This window comes from Zootoca vivipara, chromosome 11, assembly GCF_965207765.1.
Source record: "Zootoca vivipara chromosome 11, rZooViv2.hap1.1, whole genome shotgun sequence".
NCBI lineage: Eukaryota > Metazoa > Chordata > Lepidosauria > Squamata > Lacertidae > Zootoca > Zootoca vivipara.
In genome coordinates this window covers 25961702-25981344 of record NC_142594.1, presented here as the reverse complement: position 1 = coordinate 25981344, position 19643 = coordinate 25961702, and the positions used below count along the sequence as shown (strand labels likewise).

Sequence of the window (19643 nt, the reverse complement as noted above, 5' to 3'; positions counted from 1 at the left end):
ATTCTCCCCCCTGTTGCCACCTTCCCCAGGGCCAAAAGATCAAATGAGATGGTAAAACAGGCAGGATATTTTTGCATATATTCCCACTTTATATAATGCAGTTTTGTATGCTGTTTTCACCAATACATACTGTCAGGGGGACTTCCTACAGGGAGCCTCCCCCCACCATCCTGACCAGCACTTCGCTCAGCAACAGCGCTAGCAGCGGGTCAGGGGGAAGCGGAATGGAGGAGAGAAGGCTCAGCGAGGCATCAGAGCCCTGGCAACGCTCTGGGGAACAGACGGTGGAGGGAGGGCTCAGCAAGGCATCTGAGCCCCTGCACCACTCTGACCAACAAGTGGAGGAGGGACGGCTCAAAGATACGTCGGAGCCCAGGCACTGCCCCAGCCGGCCAGGGGGAGAAGGGGCACTGCTCCTTCCGGCACCCAAATTGAGGCGTGTGCCCAAACACAGGGTGAAGGGGCGGCGTTTTGGGGTGCCCAGGTTATTTTGCTGGCCCCAAAGCCGACGGGTGCCATTGCTGGGTTCTGAGAGTGACTAGGAGGTCATGTTTTCTGCTACCTCTGCACTGTAAATAGTATGCACAATAAAACCTTCAAAGACACAATGGACTGGAGCGTCTTTACTCAGGAGTAGCCACAACATCTCCCTGACACATACTACGGACACAGGGTGAACATTTGTTGAATACTGGAATATACATTTCCAGGAAAATATCACAAATGGCATTTTAAATTATTTAAATCCTTCGTATAATTATTGTAATCTGGTAATTATTGTTGGTTGGGTTGTTTTATGTATAATTATGTATACTGTGTAATCATTTATGTATAATAATTATGGAACAATTCATTGAAATATATCCGAAATAGAACATTAGTTTTGCTAATTTGCTAAGAACTAATTTCTTTTCCACTGATACAAGGCCCTTTTCTTTGTGATGTTTTCTATTTCTCAGATGGGTCCAAAAATGCTGTGCATAATAAAACTAGCAGTCTGTGCTTCCGATTAGTCAGTTAAATGACCTTTTGGAAGGTTGTCACACATTCAGAATTATGTTTATTCCAAAGTTCTTCATCTAGTGGGGGATCTGTGTAATTTGTCTTTTGATTAAAATATACAAAGATAAATCACGAAGGGCAAGGCTATCAATGGCTACCAGCCACAATGACAATCTTCCACCTCCTCTGAATGCCAGTTGCTGGGAATCACAGATGGACAGAGTACTGCTGTTGTGTCCATGTCAGGCTTCCCATGGGCATCTAGTAGGCCACTGTGAGAAAAGGATGCTGGACAAGATAGGCCATTGGCTTGATCAACTACAGTGGTGCCTCGCTAGGCGAATGCCCTGCTAGACAAATTTTTCGCTAGACGAATGGGTTTTGCGAGTGGAGGTTGCCTCGCAAGACGAATTCGTTTTGTGATATTTTTTTCTAGCGAATCGCAGTTTCCCATAGGCATGCATTGAAATTCAATTAATGCGTTCCTATGGGCAAAAAAAAAATCAAAAAAATCAATGCATTCCTATGGGATTCGCTAGATGAATTTTTCGCAAAACGAATTGACTCACAGAACAAATTAAATTCGTCTTACGAGGCACCACTGTACATATACTCTAGTGAACTTGAAGCTCATTTCTTGTTTGTATCCATATGTTCTGTTCAAGACTGTTAGTCTTACCAGAATACATACCTTATTTGGCCGTAACTTGCGAGTAGGATTTATTCTAACATTGAAATTTATGGCCAGAGTTCTTGGTGTAAAAAAACCTTCTTTTCGGTGTATCTACAATTAGAACTCCAATTTATTGAACATTGGCTTGATCCAGCAGGCTCTTCTTGTGCTTGCATGCCTGCCCTCTGATCATTCCCCAAAGCCATAATTCACATAACACATGCACAAATGACAGAGATTGGAAGTAGACTGAGCTGTCATTTGATACTTGAAAGCAATCTGGATTGTAGTTGCAAACACACACGTCCCCAAGCCCACCATGGATCAGGAAGAGGTTCCTTACTTGATCTGGCAGCAGTCCAGTATTTCACAGGCAGTAGCGAAATCCATAGCTTGCACTACCAAAGCATCTCCTTGTGAAGCGCAAGTGAGAAAAAAAATATAGGGAGCCCTTAGAATCAGGAATGAACTGAAACTTAGAAAGTTACCTTATACCAAACCAGATCATTGGTCTATCTAGTGGTGTATTATCCACACTGATAGCGGCTCTCCAGGGTTACAGACAGAGGATGTTCCCAGCCCTACCTGGAGATGCCTGGGATTGAACTGGGGACTTTATGCGTGCAAAGCAAATGTCCACTGAACTACGACACTCTCATAACTGCGAATGAATGTTGGATTGGTTCTCTCGGCTACACTCCTTCCTGCTTGGCAAGATGGGGACTGCCAAGGCACCACACTGGTGTTCATGATGGGTTCTGTAAACAAAATGGCATGCCATGTTCGGCTTGCAATGATGTGGCTATGTGACACGCTTCCTGGAATCAAACTGACAAAGAAAATAACAAATCTGTTCTCTGTGGGTACATGGTTGAAAATCTGTGGACTTTGGCAAATTCCAAAGAGATTTGTAAAATGTGGTGGGTGGGAACTTTGGCTCAGCTATACTTCGCAATTCATTCACTGAGTATCCCCTATTAATGTCAGTTGAACTGCTCTAAAACAAATGATGGTTGCTCCAGATGATTGTTGTGATGTACTCAAGGAGCTGAAAGCTTTTCAGAGCTATTCAAACTGTTAATTGCTTTCATACTTCAACCCCAAGTTGACCCCCCCCCCCACCCTGAAGATTGATTCTCATTGTGGCAGTTTTATCATCAATACATACTGACTTAGTTGTAAACAGAACAGACTGTGTTAAACTAGCATGGCCGCATTGCAAGAAGTGCAGAGCGCACTGTTTGCTTCCAGGAAGTCCCAAGTCTCGTCCCTGGCATCTTCATGTAGGGAATGGCAATATTCCTGCCTGGACTCCTGGAGAGCAGCTGCTAGTCAGTTTAAGCAAAAGGGAGCTAGATTGGCCTATGTTCTGACTGAGGCTGTGCACACTCCCCAAAGAAGCCTGGGAACTGTAGTTTCTTAAGGATGCTGGGCATTGTAGCTGTGTGAGTGGTAAACTAGAGTTCCCAGGATTATCAGGGGTGTTCATGTGCATGCTTGAAATGCACGGTTCATATGCCGCCTCAGTACAAAGCCACTTCCTATGTACAATTTGCTACATTACCTGATTTTTTTTGTGATGGAAAAGTCCCTACAGGTTGCCTTTTTTAAAAGTAGGCACAAGATTGAATGTGCTTCTGAAATAACCCCCCAAATGAAAAGATCACAAGTTGCTGCAGCCTCCACAATGGAGGAGTGAAAAACACATCCATAAGGGAGTTGCTTCTTTCCCCTTCCAGGTGTGTCCCCTCGGCACCTGCTCCAGAGTGCTCCCCACCCTTGGGGGGGGTAGCTTCTCAGGGGATTAGAAAAATCTCTCGCTTACTTGTAGTGTACATTATTCTATATTTTAAAACAAGGTTGCAGCTAGTGATGCATGGTTCTTTCAAAAGGACTTTTTTACTGTGAATATGGAACATTAGGAACACAGGAAGCTGCCTTATGCGGAGTCAGGGCATTGGTCCATCTATCTCAGTATTGTTTACATGGACTGCCATCAGCTCTCCAGGGTTTAAGGCAGCAGCCTTCCCCCAGCCCTGCCTGGAGATTACAGGGACTGAACGTGGAGCCTTCTGGATGCAAGGAAGAGCCACAGCCCTTCCCTAAAAGTAGAACTTTGCCCATACTTATCTTGTGCATTCAGAAGTTTTCTTGTTAGTGGTTTTTTTTTTTAAAAAAAATGCTTACAGCAAATTATTTTAATTTGCATTTGGCAAACTATCAATATTTCAACGCAGGGAAAACCTATCTGCTTCTACATGGAGGGGTGCAGCGTCTCATCTGCTGTGTATATAATGACATGTGGGAAAGCGGGTACTTCAAGATGCTCACGTGCACATAAGCTGAATCAATGTGCCTCGGAGAAGGGAGAGCTGTACTATTCTGGCATCCGTGAGCAGAGGCCTCCATATGGAGCTGGCTCCTCACAACCTTTTTCATTATGTGCATTGTGGAAACTCGGCCACTTCTCCACCTTAACAAGGAGGACCACTACCTGGGAAATGTATCCGCAAGACCATACGGAGACGTCCTTACTGAATCTTCTTAACTGCGTTGCCAGCAAATAATTGTGTAGGCTTGGGAACAAGGACTGCTTTGGCAGCGCATTGCCATAGCATGTGGTGCTGTACTGGCATCACCAAGCAACTCAGGATGTGGCACTAAGATGGCTTGATATACTATATATATATATATATATATATATATATATATATATATATATATATATCCCCACCCGGAGGCATCTTAGCATACACGATTTTGCTTGCCAGCTCGCTGGCATAATCATGGCAATCTAGTCTTTAAAGCACTCGAGTAAATTCAAAGGTTAAAACCCACATTTATTTCTGGACTATTTTTATCTCACCCTTAGCAGAAGTTGGCTGTATGAAAGATGCTCAGATTCCTTGTAAGGGAAAAAAGAGCCCTTTTTTGAAAAATGAGGGTTGCTTGATTACTTGGCAGGAAGCTGCATGCAGGGAAGCTTTAAAGGCTCTGCATATATATATATATATATATATATATATATATATATATATATCACACACACACACACACACACACAAACACACACACACACTGAGAAGCGGAGATATATTTCAGGTATTCTCCTGTTGACATATTTTTGCGGTTTGTCATGAGTTACTTAATTTGTTTCATCATGCCCCCCAGGTTCCCTGCTGGCAAATAGCAGGAGGCTGGCTTGAACCTCTAAGGCAGCAGGCAGATAAAGCCTCCTTTCCTAAGTGCTCGCTAAGCGATGGAACTCCGTAATGCAACAATTAGGAACTTGTCACATGTTTGGAATTAGGGGGCCGTTCATGATTATGCTTGGGTTTGTTTGCATATTTCCAAAGAGCAAGACGGATCTTAGAGAATCAGTGAAATAAAGCCATTAGTTTTCACACTGCTTGCCCGCCAGCTCTCTTTAACTTCAACAGCTACAGTTTCAATGCATCTCAGCAATGGTTTACTAGTGTGGTGTTGTCTTTCAGGCTATTGGAAGGAGGAAGGGAAGAGCTTTGCATATCAAAATTCTGATAACTGTTTACAGTCGTTTTAATTCTCATTTTTTGGCATGCATGCATTTGAAAGAAAGCATAATACAGTAGTAATAATAATAGTGGACAGGGAATAATGTGGTGTCCTTGGAGATATGCTTTTAGTCCTGCCCTCCACCTGGGGGCATCTCCTCACAGCTCCCTCGAAGCCCCCTCCACAAGGTTCAGAAAAAAGTGAAGAATCAGCCAACATTGTCCTGTGAAAACAGCATAGGAGCCAACTCCTATGGGTTGAGAGGTCTTCAGCCCCCCAATAAAATATTTGAGGGATCTGGGGGCCCCTAAAGTTGATGGGCATTGCCATTCAAATGGTGTGTGTGCACTGTGTCATGTGATTGATTGTGCAAGGCAGGTCTTATCTTCACACACACACACTATTTTATGCAAATTGGCACCCCTGGCAAACACTCAGTATTATTTCCTTATATATTAACCTGAAAGTTCCACATCTGGGATCGTTAGGAAAAGGAATAGAAGTGAAACTGCTATGCAAATCTATGGTGTGACTGTACTTGGAACATTATGTCCAGTTCTGGTTGCCACCCCTCAAAAAGGGGGACAAAGACAGAGTTCAGTCAAAATTATCAGGAGGCTGGAACAACTCCCCTGTGAGGAAATGTTATAACATCTGGAGCATTTTAGTTTGTAGAAAGGGAGAAGAGATAAAAGGGTACAAAATGATGCTAGGTGTGGAGAAAGTACACTCCTAATCTTATTATACTAGAACCAGGGGTCATCCAGTGATGGTTGATTTCGGATAAACAAAAGGAAGTATTTCTTTACGCAGCATATAGTTAGATTATAGAGGGAACCATATGTATCTGTCCTACACTGACAAATCTGCACAGAAGGATACATCCGTAGACCTCTGAAGCAGCAGAGGACAATTGAAGTCAACCCTTTCTAAAATTCTGCAGGAACCTTTTGACAATGTGCCCCAGAGACGGTTGTAAAAGTGAGGATCTCATTCCTGACCCTCCCTACCTCTCCATACACAAAGCTGCCCTGTATGATATTTCTATGCCTAGCCAGCTCACCTTTCTGGTGTTTTCTTTATCCGCCCTGTAATGGATTTTCTGCCCAAAATACGGGCACTTGCTTACCACCATAGGTCAGTGGTAGAGCATCTTCCTTGCATGTTCAATTCCCGCCATCTCCAAGTAGAGCCGGGAGAGATCCCTGTCTGAAACCCTGGAGAGCAGCTGCCAATCACTGGAGACAATACTGAGCTAGATGGACCAATCATCTGACTCCGTATAAGGCAGTTTCCTATGTTCCTAAGCAGGTAGACACCAAGGGGGTTGGCTGTTTGGGACTTGTGGTGTTAGAAACAAGCCTATAGAACAGGCACCCCCAAACTTCGGCCCTCCAGATGTTTTGGACTACAATTCCCATCTTCCCCGACCACTGGTCCTGTTAGCTAGGGATCATGGGAATTGTAGGCCAAAACATCTGGGGGGTGCCTGCTATAGAACATTGGTTCTAGAAAAAGAAGGAACAAGGCCAAATAAATTCTACTACACCTTGCAGTCATCATGTGACAGTTTTGTTTTGTTTTTAAAGAGATCCATTGTAGCTCCATGAACATATGTGGCCTGCCTTTGTGGCAGGATTTGTCCCCCACGCTCACAGGTGTGTGTCTGTGTTCTATTTTGGGCTTGAATATTTTTTTTTCTGTCGTCAATATTGGGAACGTTTCAACCTGCGCAGACTGCAGGCAGTCCTGGGGAGCAGGGTTTTTGCTCGGCTCTGGCATCTTTTATTGTCCCCAGTGAGGCTTATTATGTGGCACAATGGATAGAAGAAAATCCATCTCTCCACTTTAAACATGATAAGCCTTTGTCACCTACAATGCAATTAATGCTAAAAATAGACAAGCGGCTGTGATAAGGCGGTGGCTTGAAGGGGATGAGCCACTACCAAATAACAAAGACTTATCTGGAGGGCCTGAGGAGTCAGCTTCCACTGAGCTGTCAGTTTGCTGATTGCCATTTCTCTGTGAGTTTGATGAAATATTCATGCCTTTGCTCCGCTCGCTCTCCAAGCACTATTGATTTCTTGTATAAACGCTGCTATATTTAGTCTAGACAAATGGAATGTGGGTTGCTGCAGAATAAATTGGATGAAAGGGCTGGGATCTCGCTGTCCGCTTTTCTCTTGGTCTGGGACAATTATTTATAATCAAGGGGAGTTTTTGTAACTTAAGGGTGATTTCTTTCCTCCTTTTTTTTTTTGCAATTTTGCCTCAGAACAAAAGCCAGGAGTTGGGCAATATCCTTCTGGCAGGTTTAAAAATGCTTGGTACATAAACTGTGCCTTGAGCTTCACGATAGCTGTTTCTGAAAGTTGAAAAAGAGAGAAAACCCATTATGTTTGATAGAAAAATGTAAGAGAGACTCAGCATCTTCTATCATCCATATGTTCTTCCCTTAGGCTAGAGCATTCCCAAGTGGTTTAAGGGCCTAAAAATATGTATGCAAGCATTTTTATTTTTATTTTTTAAAAAGAGCCTTGCATTTTTATGCTGCACGTTTCTTTTTGAAGAGCCAGAACACTAATATTATGTTTTTATAGTCCTCCGTTTTCCTTGTATTGAACTGTGGCAGTGAAAGAAAAGTGAGTGAAACAAAGAAAGGGGGTGTTGATTTAAAGGGATGGGATATTCTTCCAGTGCCCACATGCACATACTTCTGATATACGGATCTGGGCAAAGAGACTAACTCATAGTTTTGTTTTTTAAAACACTGTCTGGTATAGTTGGCTGCTTCTGCCCTCTACTGGATCTACTGTGCACCATGGGCCTTATTCTGCTCACAAGAGAAGAAGAACAATGCATAAAATTCTAAAGAGTAGATATGTGGTATGAATTCATATGTTTTCCAGCTGCCAGGAGAAAATGTCAGAAACTTTGGGGGATTCCGGAACTGCAGTCTGTAAAACAACGGGCATTTGTTATGTTCTGTGACTCTGGTGCTGTTGAATTAAATGGCATTTTAGGGGACTCTTAAGGGCTGCCTCAAAATAACCCATACGTTGGCTTTCCCACTGGTTTTATAATGGTTGCCAGAGCTCCCAGTTCCCACACCATAGCACTATGAGAGGACCCTGCTGTCAACCACGCTTAAAGATGGGAGCATCCACACATACCCCACCACTAAATACCCTGCTTCCCAAAGCCATGGTTCCCATTGCCTTCTAGAAACAAAAGGTGATACTGACAAAGAGTCTTCAATTTCCTGTTCCCTTCTTCTTTCAATTTTGTGGGCATAGTCTGGACTGTAGGAAAACCTGCAGGAAGAAGTTCGGCGGGAATGCCAAAAGTTGGGTGGGTGGGAATGAAAGGCAAATATTTCAAATTTCATTTAGTCTTGGAAGCCATGCTGAAATTCCCATTCTGACAAGAAATCCCTTCTCTGCCACTGGAAATATAGCACCAAATTCTGAAATCCAGAAATGAATTAATCCTGACAAGCATGGGTTTATGCCTTGTAAATGTTTCCTCATTTCTCTTCTCATTGTTGCTTCCAGAGGTGCCGAGGAGTATTACAGCAGCAATCCCAAACAGAGAGAACACCTCATATCAACATAGGAAGCTGCCTTATCTGGACTCAGGCCATTGATGAGTCTTGTCAACACTGATAGGAGCAGTTTCGGCCCTCCCTGGGCTTGAACCTGGGATGTTTCATGTGCAAAGCATGAGCAAAGCACTGGGCTGCGAAATAATGAAAGGCACCCAGAAGCCCACAGAGGTCCCTAGCCACCGAGAAGGAGCCACCCAGGCTGGCTGGGGGAACCCAATCAGATGGGCTGGGACAAATAATAAAATTATTATTACTATAAATTTATTCTGTACGTCGAAACAAAATTTTAAAAATCCTTCCAGTAGCACCTTAGATACCAACTAAGTTTGTCATTGCTGAACTTTCGTGTGCATGCACACTTTTTTACTTTTCTGGCCTTACCTTTTTCCAGTCAGCCTCTGGCTAGGACTGGTAATTCTTCCCTATCTCTGCAATTGCTATCATCAATCATTCAATCATTCCACATTTGGAAATGTAGTAGGAGGACTCCAGAAGAGGAGTCATTCCTGTTGCATCTCTGCATGTGTCGCTGCTTGGGGTGGCTGAGCACTTGTCTGTTCACCTTGCAGCAACCATCGCAGGAAGGATCTGTGGCTCAGTAGTCCAGTGCATGCCGAAGGTGCATGCTATCCCTCTCATCGCCAGGCATGGCAGAGAAAGACCCCTGCTTGGAACTCTGCAGAATCACTGTCAGAATGGACAATATTGAGCCAGGTAGACTAAAGGTCAGCTTGGTATAAGTAGCTTCCTGTGTTAAATAGCAACCTATATTCTTCTGGAAACCATTGGTGATTTGTGAGCATGCGTTGTTAGTGCTCACAAAGGATGCTCACAAACCCTCAGTGAGTCATTCCTTGCCCTCTCCAAGCTGGCCATGAAAATAAATGCTGCTTCCTGTTTCTATTGCTGCCAAAAGGTGACATTCAACAGGCTGTATGACTGACGATAGCTGGTGAATGGCAAATATCATGATTTTATAAAAACTCCTATCTGATCTTTCCCCTCCCTCCCCCCTACCCTTTCTGTTCCCACCTCCCCCCCCTTGTATATCCTTGTATATCAGTGGATGTGAAGTCAGAAGTTCCTGTGGGATTAGAACCTATCACGCCATTAGACCTGCGGACAGATCTCAGGATGATGGTTCCCATGGTGGACCCAATGATACGTGAAAAGCAGCTTCAGCAGGAACTCCTCCTGATCCAGCAGCAGCAACAAATTCAGAAACAGCTCCTTATAGCAGAATTTCAAAAGCAGCACGAGAACCTGACGCGACAGCACCAAGCTCAGATCCAGGAACACATAAAGGTAGCAACATGTTTCTCCTCTTCCCAGATTGTGCCATAACAAGCTAAATGTTCAAAGACTTGAGGGCGTTGTCTCTTGGGGTGCCATGCAGCAGAATGAAGCTTCAGCTATATGAGCAGCGTATGTGGTGAAAGTACACATTTGTTAGCGTGTGGATATTACTCCAAATGTGTTCATAAAAACGTTTGCAGGGCTGCACAACAGAGGGAGCCATCTGAAATTCACGTATTTTGCAGAAATGCATAGTATTCCAAATTGGAATGTTCTGAAAATGTTCCGGCCAATTAGTGAACACATTGAGAGCCGTATCAATCTGCTTTAGAAATGCATTGTTTCCTTCTCTTTGCTTATGTATGGGGTCACAGATTGATTCAGACACAGAAGACCTTCTTTAAGACACATGGCCATATTTTGCACTGTACTATCTTCAACCAGAAATTCGGCCAGATTTGTAAAAGGCACAACTCCAAAAAATAAAGGTGAGATCTTCAGAAGAGTCACCAAAGGCATCCAGTTGTGTTTAGCTCATAATTGTGTTAGCTTTGGAGAGTCTCTTTGTAAAATGCTTGTTAGTTTTGGACTGACTCTGCGCCTGTTAAAATGGAAACAGTTAATGTGACCTTTTAAAGTTAGCTCTGCTGAAGAGAATGAAAAATTAAATGGGGGCTTTTGCTTAAGCAATGCAAGAAAGTCCAAGATGGGCTTTTGCCTCTCATGCTTATAGCCTCCATCTGTAGCTCACGGTGCTTCAGAGCTGTGATTAGGTGGGCATGAAATAATTGCTTTTTGCTTGGTGTGTGAGAAGAGCAACCAGAGCCTTTGGTCACAATGGCAAATGTGCAAAAATAGCACCAAAAATGTGCTTACAAAAGAAAAAATCTGGTTATATGGAGATTAAAACACTAAGAAAACAATAATTATTGAGCTATGTCACATTTTATGGCACTTTTCTTGAAAATAGAAAAATCAGAATGCTGGACTGGAAGAGCAAAAGACATCTGAAGGCAAAGAAGGAAATTACTTTTCTTTTGGCCCTGATCCAGCTAAAGGGGTGCAGCAATCTTGTCCCCATGATCTGTGCTGCTGGCAGATGTTAAGATTCAGCAGAGATGCCTCCACTGCAGTCTGGTGGACTCTGCAGCTGTGGAAGCTCCTGCTGAGCCCACCGAAGGCATGGTGGGGCACACACTACTGCTGGCAGTATCTCCCATTAATAGTAGTTGTCATATGGGCTTGAAATGGGATATGGTGGGATTGCAGCAGAGCAGGACTGGTGGCAGATCCACTGGATCCAACGTCAGACCATTTCCTAGCAAGGGACCCAGTGAAGACCCTCTACTGCACCAGCCTGAGAGTTGGTACAGCAAGAATAAATAATCTGCTCACCACCAACACCTTCCACCCGGGTCATCAGGAACCACCACCACATTTATGAGTGCTTGCTTAACAATGATATATACTGCCATCAAGTATATTCTTGATTTACTTGGGAGTAAGTCCTGTTGAAATTGGCTGAGTGCTGCTGAGTCAGCACAGGTACTGAATTCAGTTGAAATCGGTGGGACAAGTTAGTCCCGGAGAAAGTAATTCATGTAGCTTTCAAAGGGACTAATGCACAAGTGATTTTGTTTGCTATAGGACCACGGACTGCAAGCGGGGTGGCGGCTTGGCATGTCCACCTCCAGCCTTAAGACTATACTTTCTTATGACTATGTCTTCTTTGCAAGTTACAACAGGAACTCTTAGCCATCAAGCAACAGCAAGAACTCATTGAGAAAGAGCAGAAACTGGAGCAACAAAGGCAAGAACAGGAACTGGAAAGGCACCACAGGGAGCAGCTTCCTCCAATCAGAAGCAAAGAAAGAAGCCGCGAAAGTAAGATCTGTTCAGCCAAGGTCCGGTTGAAAAACGCTATCTAACTTCTGTTGGCTTGCTCACTACTGCCTCCTCCGCCACCACTGCCCCCTCAGTAAATGACTGCATATATAAAAATATGGTCTGGCAATATAATTCCATTCAGGTCCAGGGCACTTCCAAGTGATTTGTTTATTGAGCATTTATCCTGATTTGTTTGCAAGGAGATTAGACAATGCTGGCTATTTAATGAGCATTCGTTCTGATTTGTTTGTGGGGAGGCTAGAGGATGTTGTGCTAAAGCAAGTGTTATTCCATCATTCCCAGTGCATTTTCCCATCGTGTTTCTTAATTCTAAAAGTCCAATCCCTCGTGGGTTTGTTGTGCAGGACCTATCAAACAAGTATAAATGTGCAACCTAAATTTGCCACAATTTGATTGAATCCCACCCAAAAATAGCAAAGGTCTGGAACTGCCCGCATTGTGTGTTCCATTAAAATCCAAAATCATCCATATTAATTGCATTGCTAATATTTGTATGGAAATGTAGATAGATGTAGATAGATAGACAGGGCACGTTGACAGTCTTCTATTACTGTGGCTTCTAGGCAAGTTTTTAAAAAAGAAATGGCATTACTGGAATGTGATACTCACTAGGGGGAGGCAGATACATATAATTCCCCTCACAAATGGAATGGCCGTGAAAACTAAGCTGTTTCAGTGCTTCAAAAATATTCATGGGGTAACAATTTATAAACACCAAATGTATTCATTATCCCCCTGGAATTTCTCATTGATAATAAAGTGTGTACTAATATTTAGCAAAATAGAGAATGTTGTGACCTCCTTTAAATATGCTTTTAGCTTATATGGGAAATTATATAAATTTAGCAGTAGCATAATGCCATGTTCAAAGTTTTGAAACAAGGTCTCAGAGACCTGTATTACTTCAGCAATCACAATGACACACATTTCAGAGTTTATACTGTGCTTTCAAAACCTATCCATAATATTTTTTTAAGTACCCAGGCTCTCATTTTTCTCTAATGACTGCAGTATTTGACATCTTCTCTAAAGAAAGGAAATCAGGGGAAAGGCATTATTTGATACAACTATTGTCTGTCACTCATATTCACATTTTTTTCTAGCAAAACTGTTGCTTGTGCATCTGTTGTTGTTTTTTTAAATGAATTCTGGACACTCTATACAATTACAAACATGGAAAAAAAATATTTCTTTTAGGAGCAGTGGCCAGTACAGAAGTGAAGCAGAAACTTCAAGAGTTTCTATTGAGTAAATCTGCAACGAAAGACTCTCCAGCCAATGGGAAGAATCATTCCGTTAGCCGGCACCCCAAGCTCTGGTACACGTATGTTTAGCCTTCTGCTATCTTAAACCCTCCCCATCCAATAAAGTGGAAACGCAAGTATTAAAAGTTCCACATTCCAAAATGATAGCAAACTGAGAAAGATGTTGCATATCATCATCTTTGCATCCTAAGGGCTAATGTACCTCTTCTGGATATTGACTTTACTTATAAAAACCTAACAGATAGATCTACCTTGTTTACTTAACATTCATCCTGATTTGCTTGCAAGGTGTTACACATCTTCCCCGTCAATTGTTCATTCTTCCTACGGTACACTTTTCAAAGTATATTCCCATCACATTCCCTACCACAAAAAGTCTGTTTAAGTGGATTTGTTGGGCTAGGGCAACAATCCAGTTGGATTGCACAAAAACTAAATATCTGGTATGCGATTGAATACTTCCCACAAAATAGTGACAGCCTAAAGGCCTGCCCCCCCTTAAGCTTATTAGAAGTATTTAATTTGTGGAAATATCATTAGTACCGAATAGGGCTTGATAAAAGCAATAGGGAGACATATTTCCCTATTGAATTTCACATATGCCAACACTCTTTAGTTTTGTAACCAATGTAAACAGCTGTGTTTAACCAAAATGACCACATTCAGGATCAAATTACACAATCTACCACTTGTTCCCATCAACAGGACTGAGATTCACTATTTTTGCTCAGATATCCTTGGGCAATCTTGAGGCTTTGAATTTGCTTTTAGCTTATGCCATTTTTCTGAATAGTTCATTACAATAGTCAGATGATTTTTGTTGTTGTTCAAAATGCCAAGCAAGGCATTCAGATTTATATTCTTCTGCAGATTCTTGAGAAAAATGAAAACGGGTGTTTTATTCTACACCTTAATAGGATAAATGGAATAGAATTTTTTTGGGGGGGGGGGAACGGTTCTCATTTCAACTATAAATGAGTTTCTTGATTAATCTTTGACTGAAGACCAGAATAAATTAGGCTGCTCCTTGACTCTAAAATGTCTTCACTACCTTTTTCATATAAAGAAAAGTTTGAGTTAGATTGGTGGAATGCTAAGTAAGTAAAGGTAAAAACCCTGGATGGTTAAGCCTTGTCAAAGGCAACTCATCTCACTTCAGGCCGAGGGAGCCGACATTTTTACTAAGTAGGGCATGAGGTTAGGTACATAGAGAATGTCAGTAAGTATTATTATTTTTTTGATGCTCAGTTGTCAAAAAGAGGTTTCTCATAAGCAGATATTTCACACCAAATAGGGGACCCGGACTTTCTTTTTCTTGGTAAGAATTTGTTTTGTCCCTAGAATTCAAATACTTTATTTTTTTAAAAAAATATATAAATTTTTATACCACCCTTCATTTGAAGATCACAGGGCAGTTCACAATATGAATATGAAATATATAATAAGAACAACAAGAAGAACAAAACAAACCACTAAGCCCACTCCAACAAACACATTTAATGTTAATCAGCCAAAGCTCTTGTTGAAGAGAGATGTTTTTGCTTTTTTCATTACATATAAAGATATGTAATGAAGGTGCCAGGTGAAAATCTTGATATAGACATGCAGCATACATGAGTCAGTCTCTATTAATGATACTGAAATGACTAGTCCAATGGCAAATTTTATCTGCACTGCCATGACACTTCTCTTGCGTGCATTTTATGAATTACTTAAAGAAAAATTATTGTGAAGTCTGAGCAGTCCATAACTTACTGTTAACTACGTGTGCCCCATAACTATGTGTGCCCCATAGGCTTTTTACACACTTGGAAGAATCAAGCTGCACCTATAGCTTTAACATTTTCTGTAACTTGGATGTATAAATTGTTAATTCACAAAACGTCAGGCATTGCAGTGACCATCTGTATCTTATGTAGGGCTGCCCACCATACCTCATTGGATCAAAGTTCTCCTCCCCTTAGTGGAACGTCCCCTTCCTACAAATACACGTTACCAGGAGCACAAGAAGCCAAGGATGATTTCCCGCTTCGAAAAACCGGTGAGTATAATAAGCTTACCTTAAATTCCAGCTCGGTTCTGCCTCCATCATTTTTTTTAACCAATATGAAGCTTAATTTGACCTTCGGATACAATGTGAACATAAAGGAACATACAACATCTAAGTTATTTGGGGTATATTCACTGACAACGCTAAAATTTAAACCACCTTCTAATGAGAATATTGCATACCATGAATTTCGCTTTTGTGTTCCGTTGCATATTTGCATTAGAAGGGCTGATAAATTTTGAATGAGTAGCTCAAAAAAAACTTGTAATGTCCAGGTGCAACCCAAGGTGAGCTCCATTGCCCCATAAATGTTCTTCTGTTCATAAATTTAAATATTGCAACCATGTGCTTCAATATTGTGCGCGCATGGTATGAATTACTCGCACTAAATGCTCAAAGACAGTTGTTGCTTGTGTTTCAAATGCATAGAGGAGATTAGCAAAACTTTCTAATCTGTCATCTTTTTTTTGGTCTAGCAATGAAGAAAAATGGGGGGAAAGTAGCAGTTCTGCACTCAAAATAACCAACAAATCCAGTATTTTGGTAGCTGGTGTGGTGGAGTGGAACCACTCTCCTGACACTGGTGTTGCTGCAGCTTCCTGGATATGGTTGGGGTGGAGCAAGGGGGTCAGGGGCAGAGCCAATTCCACTAGTGTGCCTGTGCTGCCCTGATTTTGTCACTACCCTGCCCCAAAATTCACACTTCTATGAATTTTGCAATGCAGTTCTTCAAACAATCGATTCATACAAAAATGCATATTTGTGGGGAGGGGAGCAGTGCACAAAACTTGTATATTGGGGAAAACATTAAAAATGCATTTTATTTGAGAATATTGTTTGTAAAATGTGTGTATTATTCAATTTACATTAAAAAATGTGTTTATTAGGAGAAACCGACGCTGATTATATATATATAAATGAAGGGGTTCGGCCCAAAGAATGCTATTTCAATTATCTTTTCTCCAGTCCCAATATAATATATAAACATATTATTCCTGCCTGGGTTATACTACAGTTTGGACATTTAAATTCCCCCCTCCACCCTTTAAAAAAATGCATTTCTCTTTTTTAAAAAAGCATTATTGATATTTATGAGGTGTAAAATTGTTGATTGGTAAGGCCAAACATTTTCAAACATTTTAACAGTATTGTTCTGGTGCAGCTGTTAATACTTTTACATCTCTGTGGGGGTTTATAAATATTCCTTAATTCAATTCTCATTGTCTGCATAAGAGGGCTACAATATAATTAAAGCCAGATGTTTTCTATACATTATTCCAAATATTTGGGCACGCCATACATCAGCTACAGAGAAAATGCACAACTACGAGGCTCTTTTTGAAACACAACATATGACATACACAGATGAATAATGAGCTGATCTCATTTTTGGTCACTTCTGTTCTTCTGTTTATGTGACAGGTTTTCAAAGTAAAAAAAAGAAAGCATAGGCAGAACATCAGTACAGTGTTAGGAAAATTCCCATTTTGTTTTACTGCATCTCTAAGAATCGGTCCGTGTATTGTATGCATCCTGTTTAAGTAAGCAACGCGGGACCCCTAATTGAAGTGGTCCTAATTTCTGCCCTCAGCTACAGATTCACAAAGCTCCCAATGATTGCCTAACAGTTTTAGAGGAAAAAGCAACAGGAACCAGGATGACACGAGTGAAATGACCCTAAACTGATCAGGATGGCTATGGGGCCATCCCTTAGGCAAAAGGGACATTCTGGAGCCTACGACATCCTCCTGGGACCATCCCAGACAAAGCTGTCCCATGAACCACTCATATGTATAGACAGGTTCTTTGCCCGCAAATGTTTGACCTTTGTCACAATAAGTGGTCTTTCCTCTCCCTCCTTCCCCTGTTCTTGGGCTATGAATGGTCAGAGATACTCGTTCTTAGCCAGCAGGTTTGTTGATGCTGACCGTGTGGTGTTTTAATCTAATTTTGAGGCTGCTGCTTCATAGGCATTAGCTTTTGTTTTGTCTGTAGGCTTGGGCCAGGGATTCTTACCTATCACAACTGTTAAATTAAACATTAACACACAACTGTCAAACTGTGCGGTTCCAATATACAGCTGTATATTTGGATTGAAAAAAAGCTAATTATTTAGAAAGTCTGGTTAAGGACTCCATCCAGTTGCTTTCTACAGCCGAGAACACACAAACTGTAAGAGAGGAGATGGGATGAGTAGGTTAGCAATATTTTGACTCAGCCTGGCCTGCGTATGCAATCACAGTCAAAAGTATTGCTCTGTTGATAAGAAGAAGAGGGGAGTTAGGATGGGAGACAAATAGTTAGTGGATTGTGTAGTGGGGCAGCCCCAGCACTTACCAAGATGGAGATGGAGATAGAGATGGAGATGATGGAGATGGAGGTGGGAGGACAGCTAGACACACTGTTGGGAACACTGAGTTGGCTCCGCTGATGTGTGTGCACAGTCCTTACCTAACCAACCCCTTGCTCTGTCCCAGTCATGTCCAGGCAAAGCTACAGCAAAGCCAGTGCCAGGAGGACAGCTCCATAGTGTATCAAGTGAATCAAGGGTACCCATCTGAATATGGTTTTGAGGCTAAGGAGGATACTTGGGGACCAGATGTAGGGATCGGCTACAGGTCCAGCCGCAGTAAACATGACCAATGGCCAGGGGTGATGGGAGTTGTAGTTCAGCAGAATCTGGAGGGCCAAAGCTTCCCCACACTTGGTGTATGTGGTTGGAGGGCAAAATGGACATTTGAATCCAGAAAGGATGGAATTACATTGCTCACATCTCCCACAGATAAAATGTACTAAGCATTTTATCAGAACCGGCCCTCAGTCTGTACAGTACAAAGCTCGCTTACATCATAGGTAGCATTCCCATTGTATAAAATGGCAAATTCCCATTGTATAAAATGCCAAAAGTACTGATTATTTAGAAACAAAGTGTAACTTGAGATTGATTTTCATATGGTTAGACTAGTGGAGGTATTTTCTGAAAATATTGAACTCTCTTCTGAAGTGCCTGGTGAAATATTGCAGAGTTGAGAATCAGATTTATATATTTGCCTTAGATTTCTTCTTCCCATGCAGTGTCTAATAATTAGTCTCCTTTTATTGGAACCTCAATTTTTTTTAACATATTTTTGGCATATGGAATACATGCTTGTTCTGCATTTTTTTTCCATTTCCGTTCTGCTGATCAAACTGAAGCCATTGGTAGCACATATTCCCACATGTTGCAAGGCAGCCTTCTGCAGCCTCATGCCCTCCAAAGGTTTTCAACTACAATTCCCATAATTCCTGACCGTTGGCCATGACGGCTCAGGCTGATGGGGGTTGTAGTCCGAAACCTCTGGAAGGAACCAGGTTGGGAGAGGCTGTTGTAGGTTCTCCAGTTACTGCCTCATGATACTACTAGCATTAGTGAACAATAGTGATTCCTCCAGTGTGAGGCCAGCATGCAGCTTGCTAATTACTCTTCACTGGGTCAGGTGGGGAAATGATCAACTTCCTCCTCCTCCTTTCAGGAAACTGCATTATTTGAGGTTCTGATGAACCACTATGACAGATCTGCAAAAAGAAAGGTAGATGCAGGACTGTGAACTGTGCAACCCCAAATCACCATAAAGCTGCACGAGAACCAGGAGAATCTCATTTTACTTATACAAATTGGCCTATTCACACTCTACAATAAAAACTCCCACCGCTCTGAGAGTGTAAGAAGCCCTAGGACTTCATAGTTGTAGCCGTAGTAGTCAAGACCTCTAAAACAGATTGTTTAGGTTATTGAACAAAGATACATTTGAACTTACAAAGAAGCACACTTAACATTGGATATGTGATCAGGCCTGTGATTAGAGGTTCTTGCTGCCAAGTAGCATGTCTTGGCTAAAGCAGAGTGCTCTAAGTATTTCAGAGCTATTTATGAATAACAGCACTAGCTTTATAGTTCTCTCTTGATTTTCTCATGGGAAAGTAATATAAATGAGAGTGATTCCTCCCAGTTGGATTTCTCTGTTAGCAATGCAAATCATGCCGAAATTGTACATAATTCCCTTCCAAAGGAAAGGAAATAGCATTTCAATGGTTTTCCTCAGTGTCTCATTGACTTATGGTGGTATACAATTAATTCTGCTAAATTACTCTACCAGATGGAAGGTTTTACATTGTGTATGAAGCTAATTAAGTTTGGTTGTTGTTATAACTCCAGATAGAAAGGACCAAATCTTAACGGGAGCTTATTTTAATCAACTTTCTTAGTGAGGCAAATCCTCAAGTACTGTACTATGAAGAGGTAGCATTTTTCCTCCCCCCTAGCCTTTC

The 19643-nt window shown here is 41.8% G+C and overlaps 1 protein-coding gene across 5 annotated transcripts in view; it reads left to right on the top strand.

The window, feature by feature from the left end:
* HDAC9 (histone deacetylase 9) overlaps positions 1–19643 on the top strand; it is a 450375-nt gene that overhangs the window by 211654 nt on the left and 219078 nt on the right. For 3 of the 5 annotated variants that reach the window (XM_088653965.1, XM_035130280.3, XM_088653966.1), the window contains 4 exons: positions 9880–10121; positions 11849–11996; positions 13218–13344; positions 15205–15326. In XM_088653965.1, coding sequence (XP_088510091.1) covers positions 9880–10121; positions 11849–11996; positions 13218–13344; positions 15205–15326 — 639 coding nt within the window. The remainder of the gene's footprint in view (positions 1–9879; positions 10122–11848; positions 11997–13217; positions 13345–15204; positions 15327–19643) is intronic. The other 2 variants (XM_088653967.1, XM_035130275.3) reach the window with 1 other exon arrangement.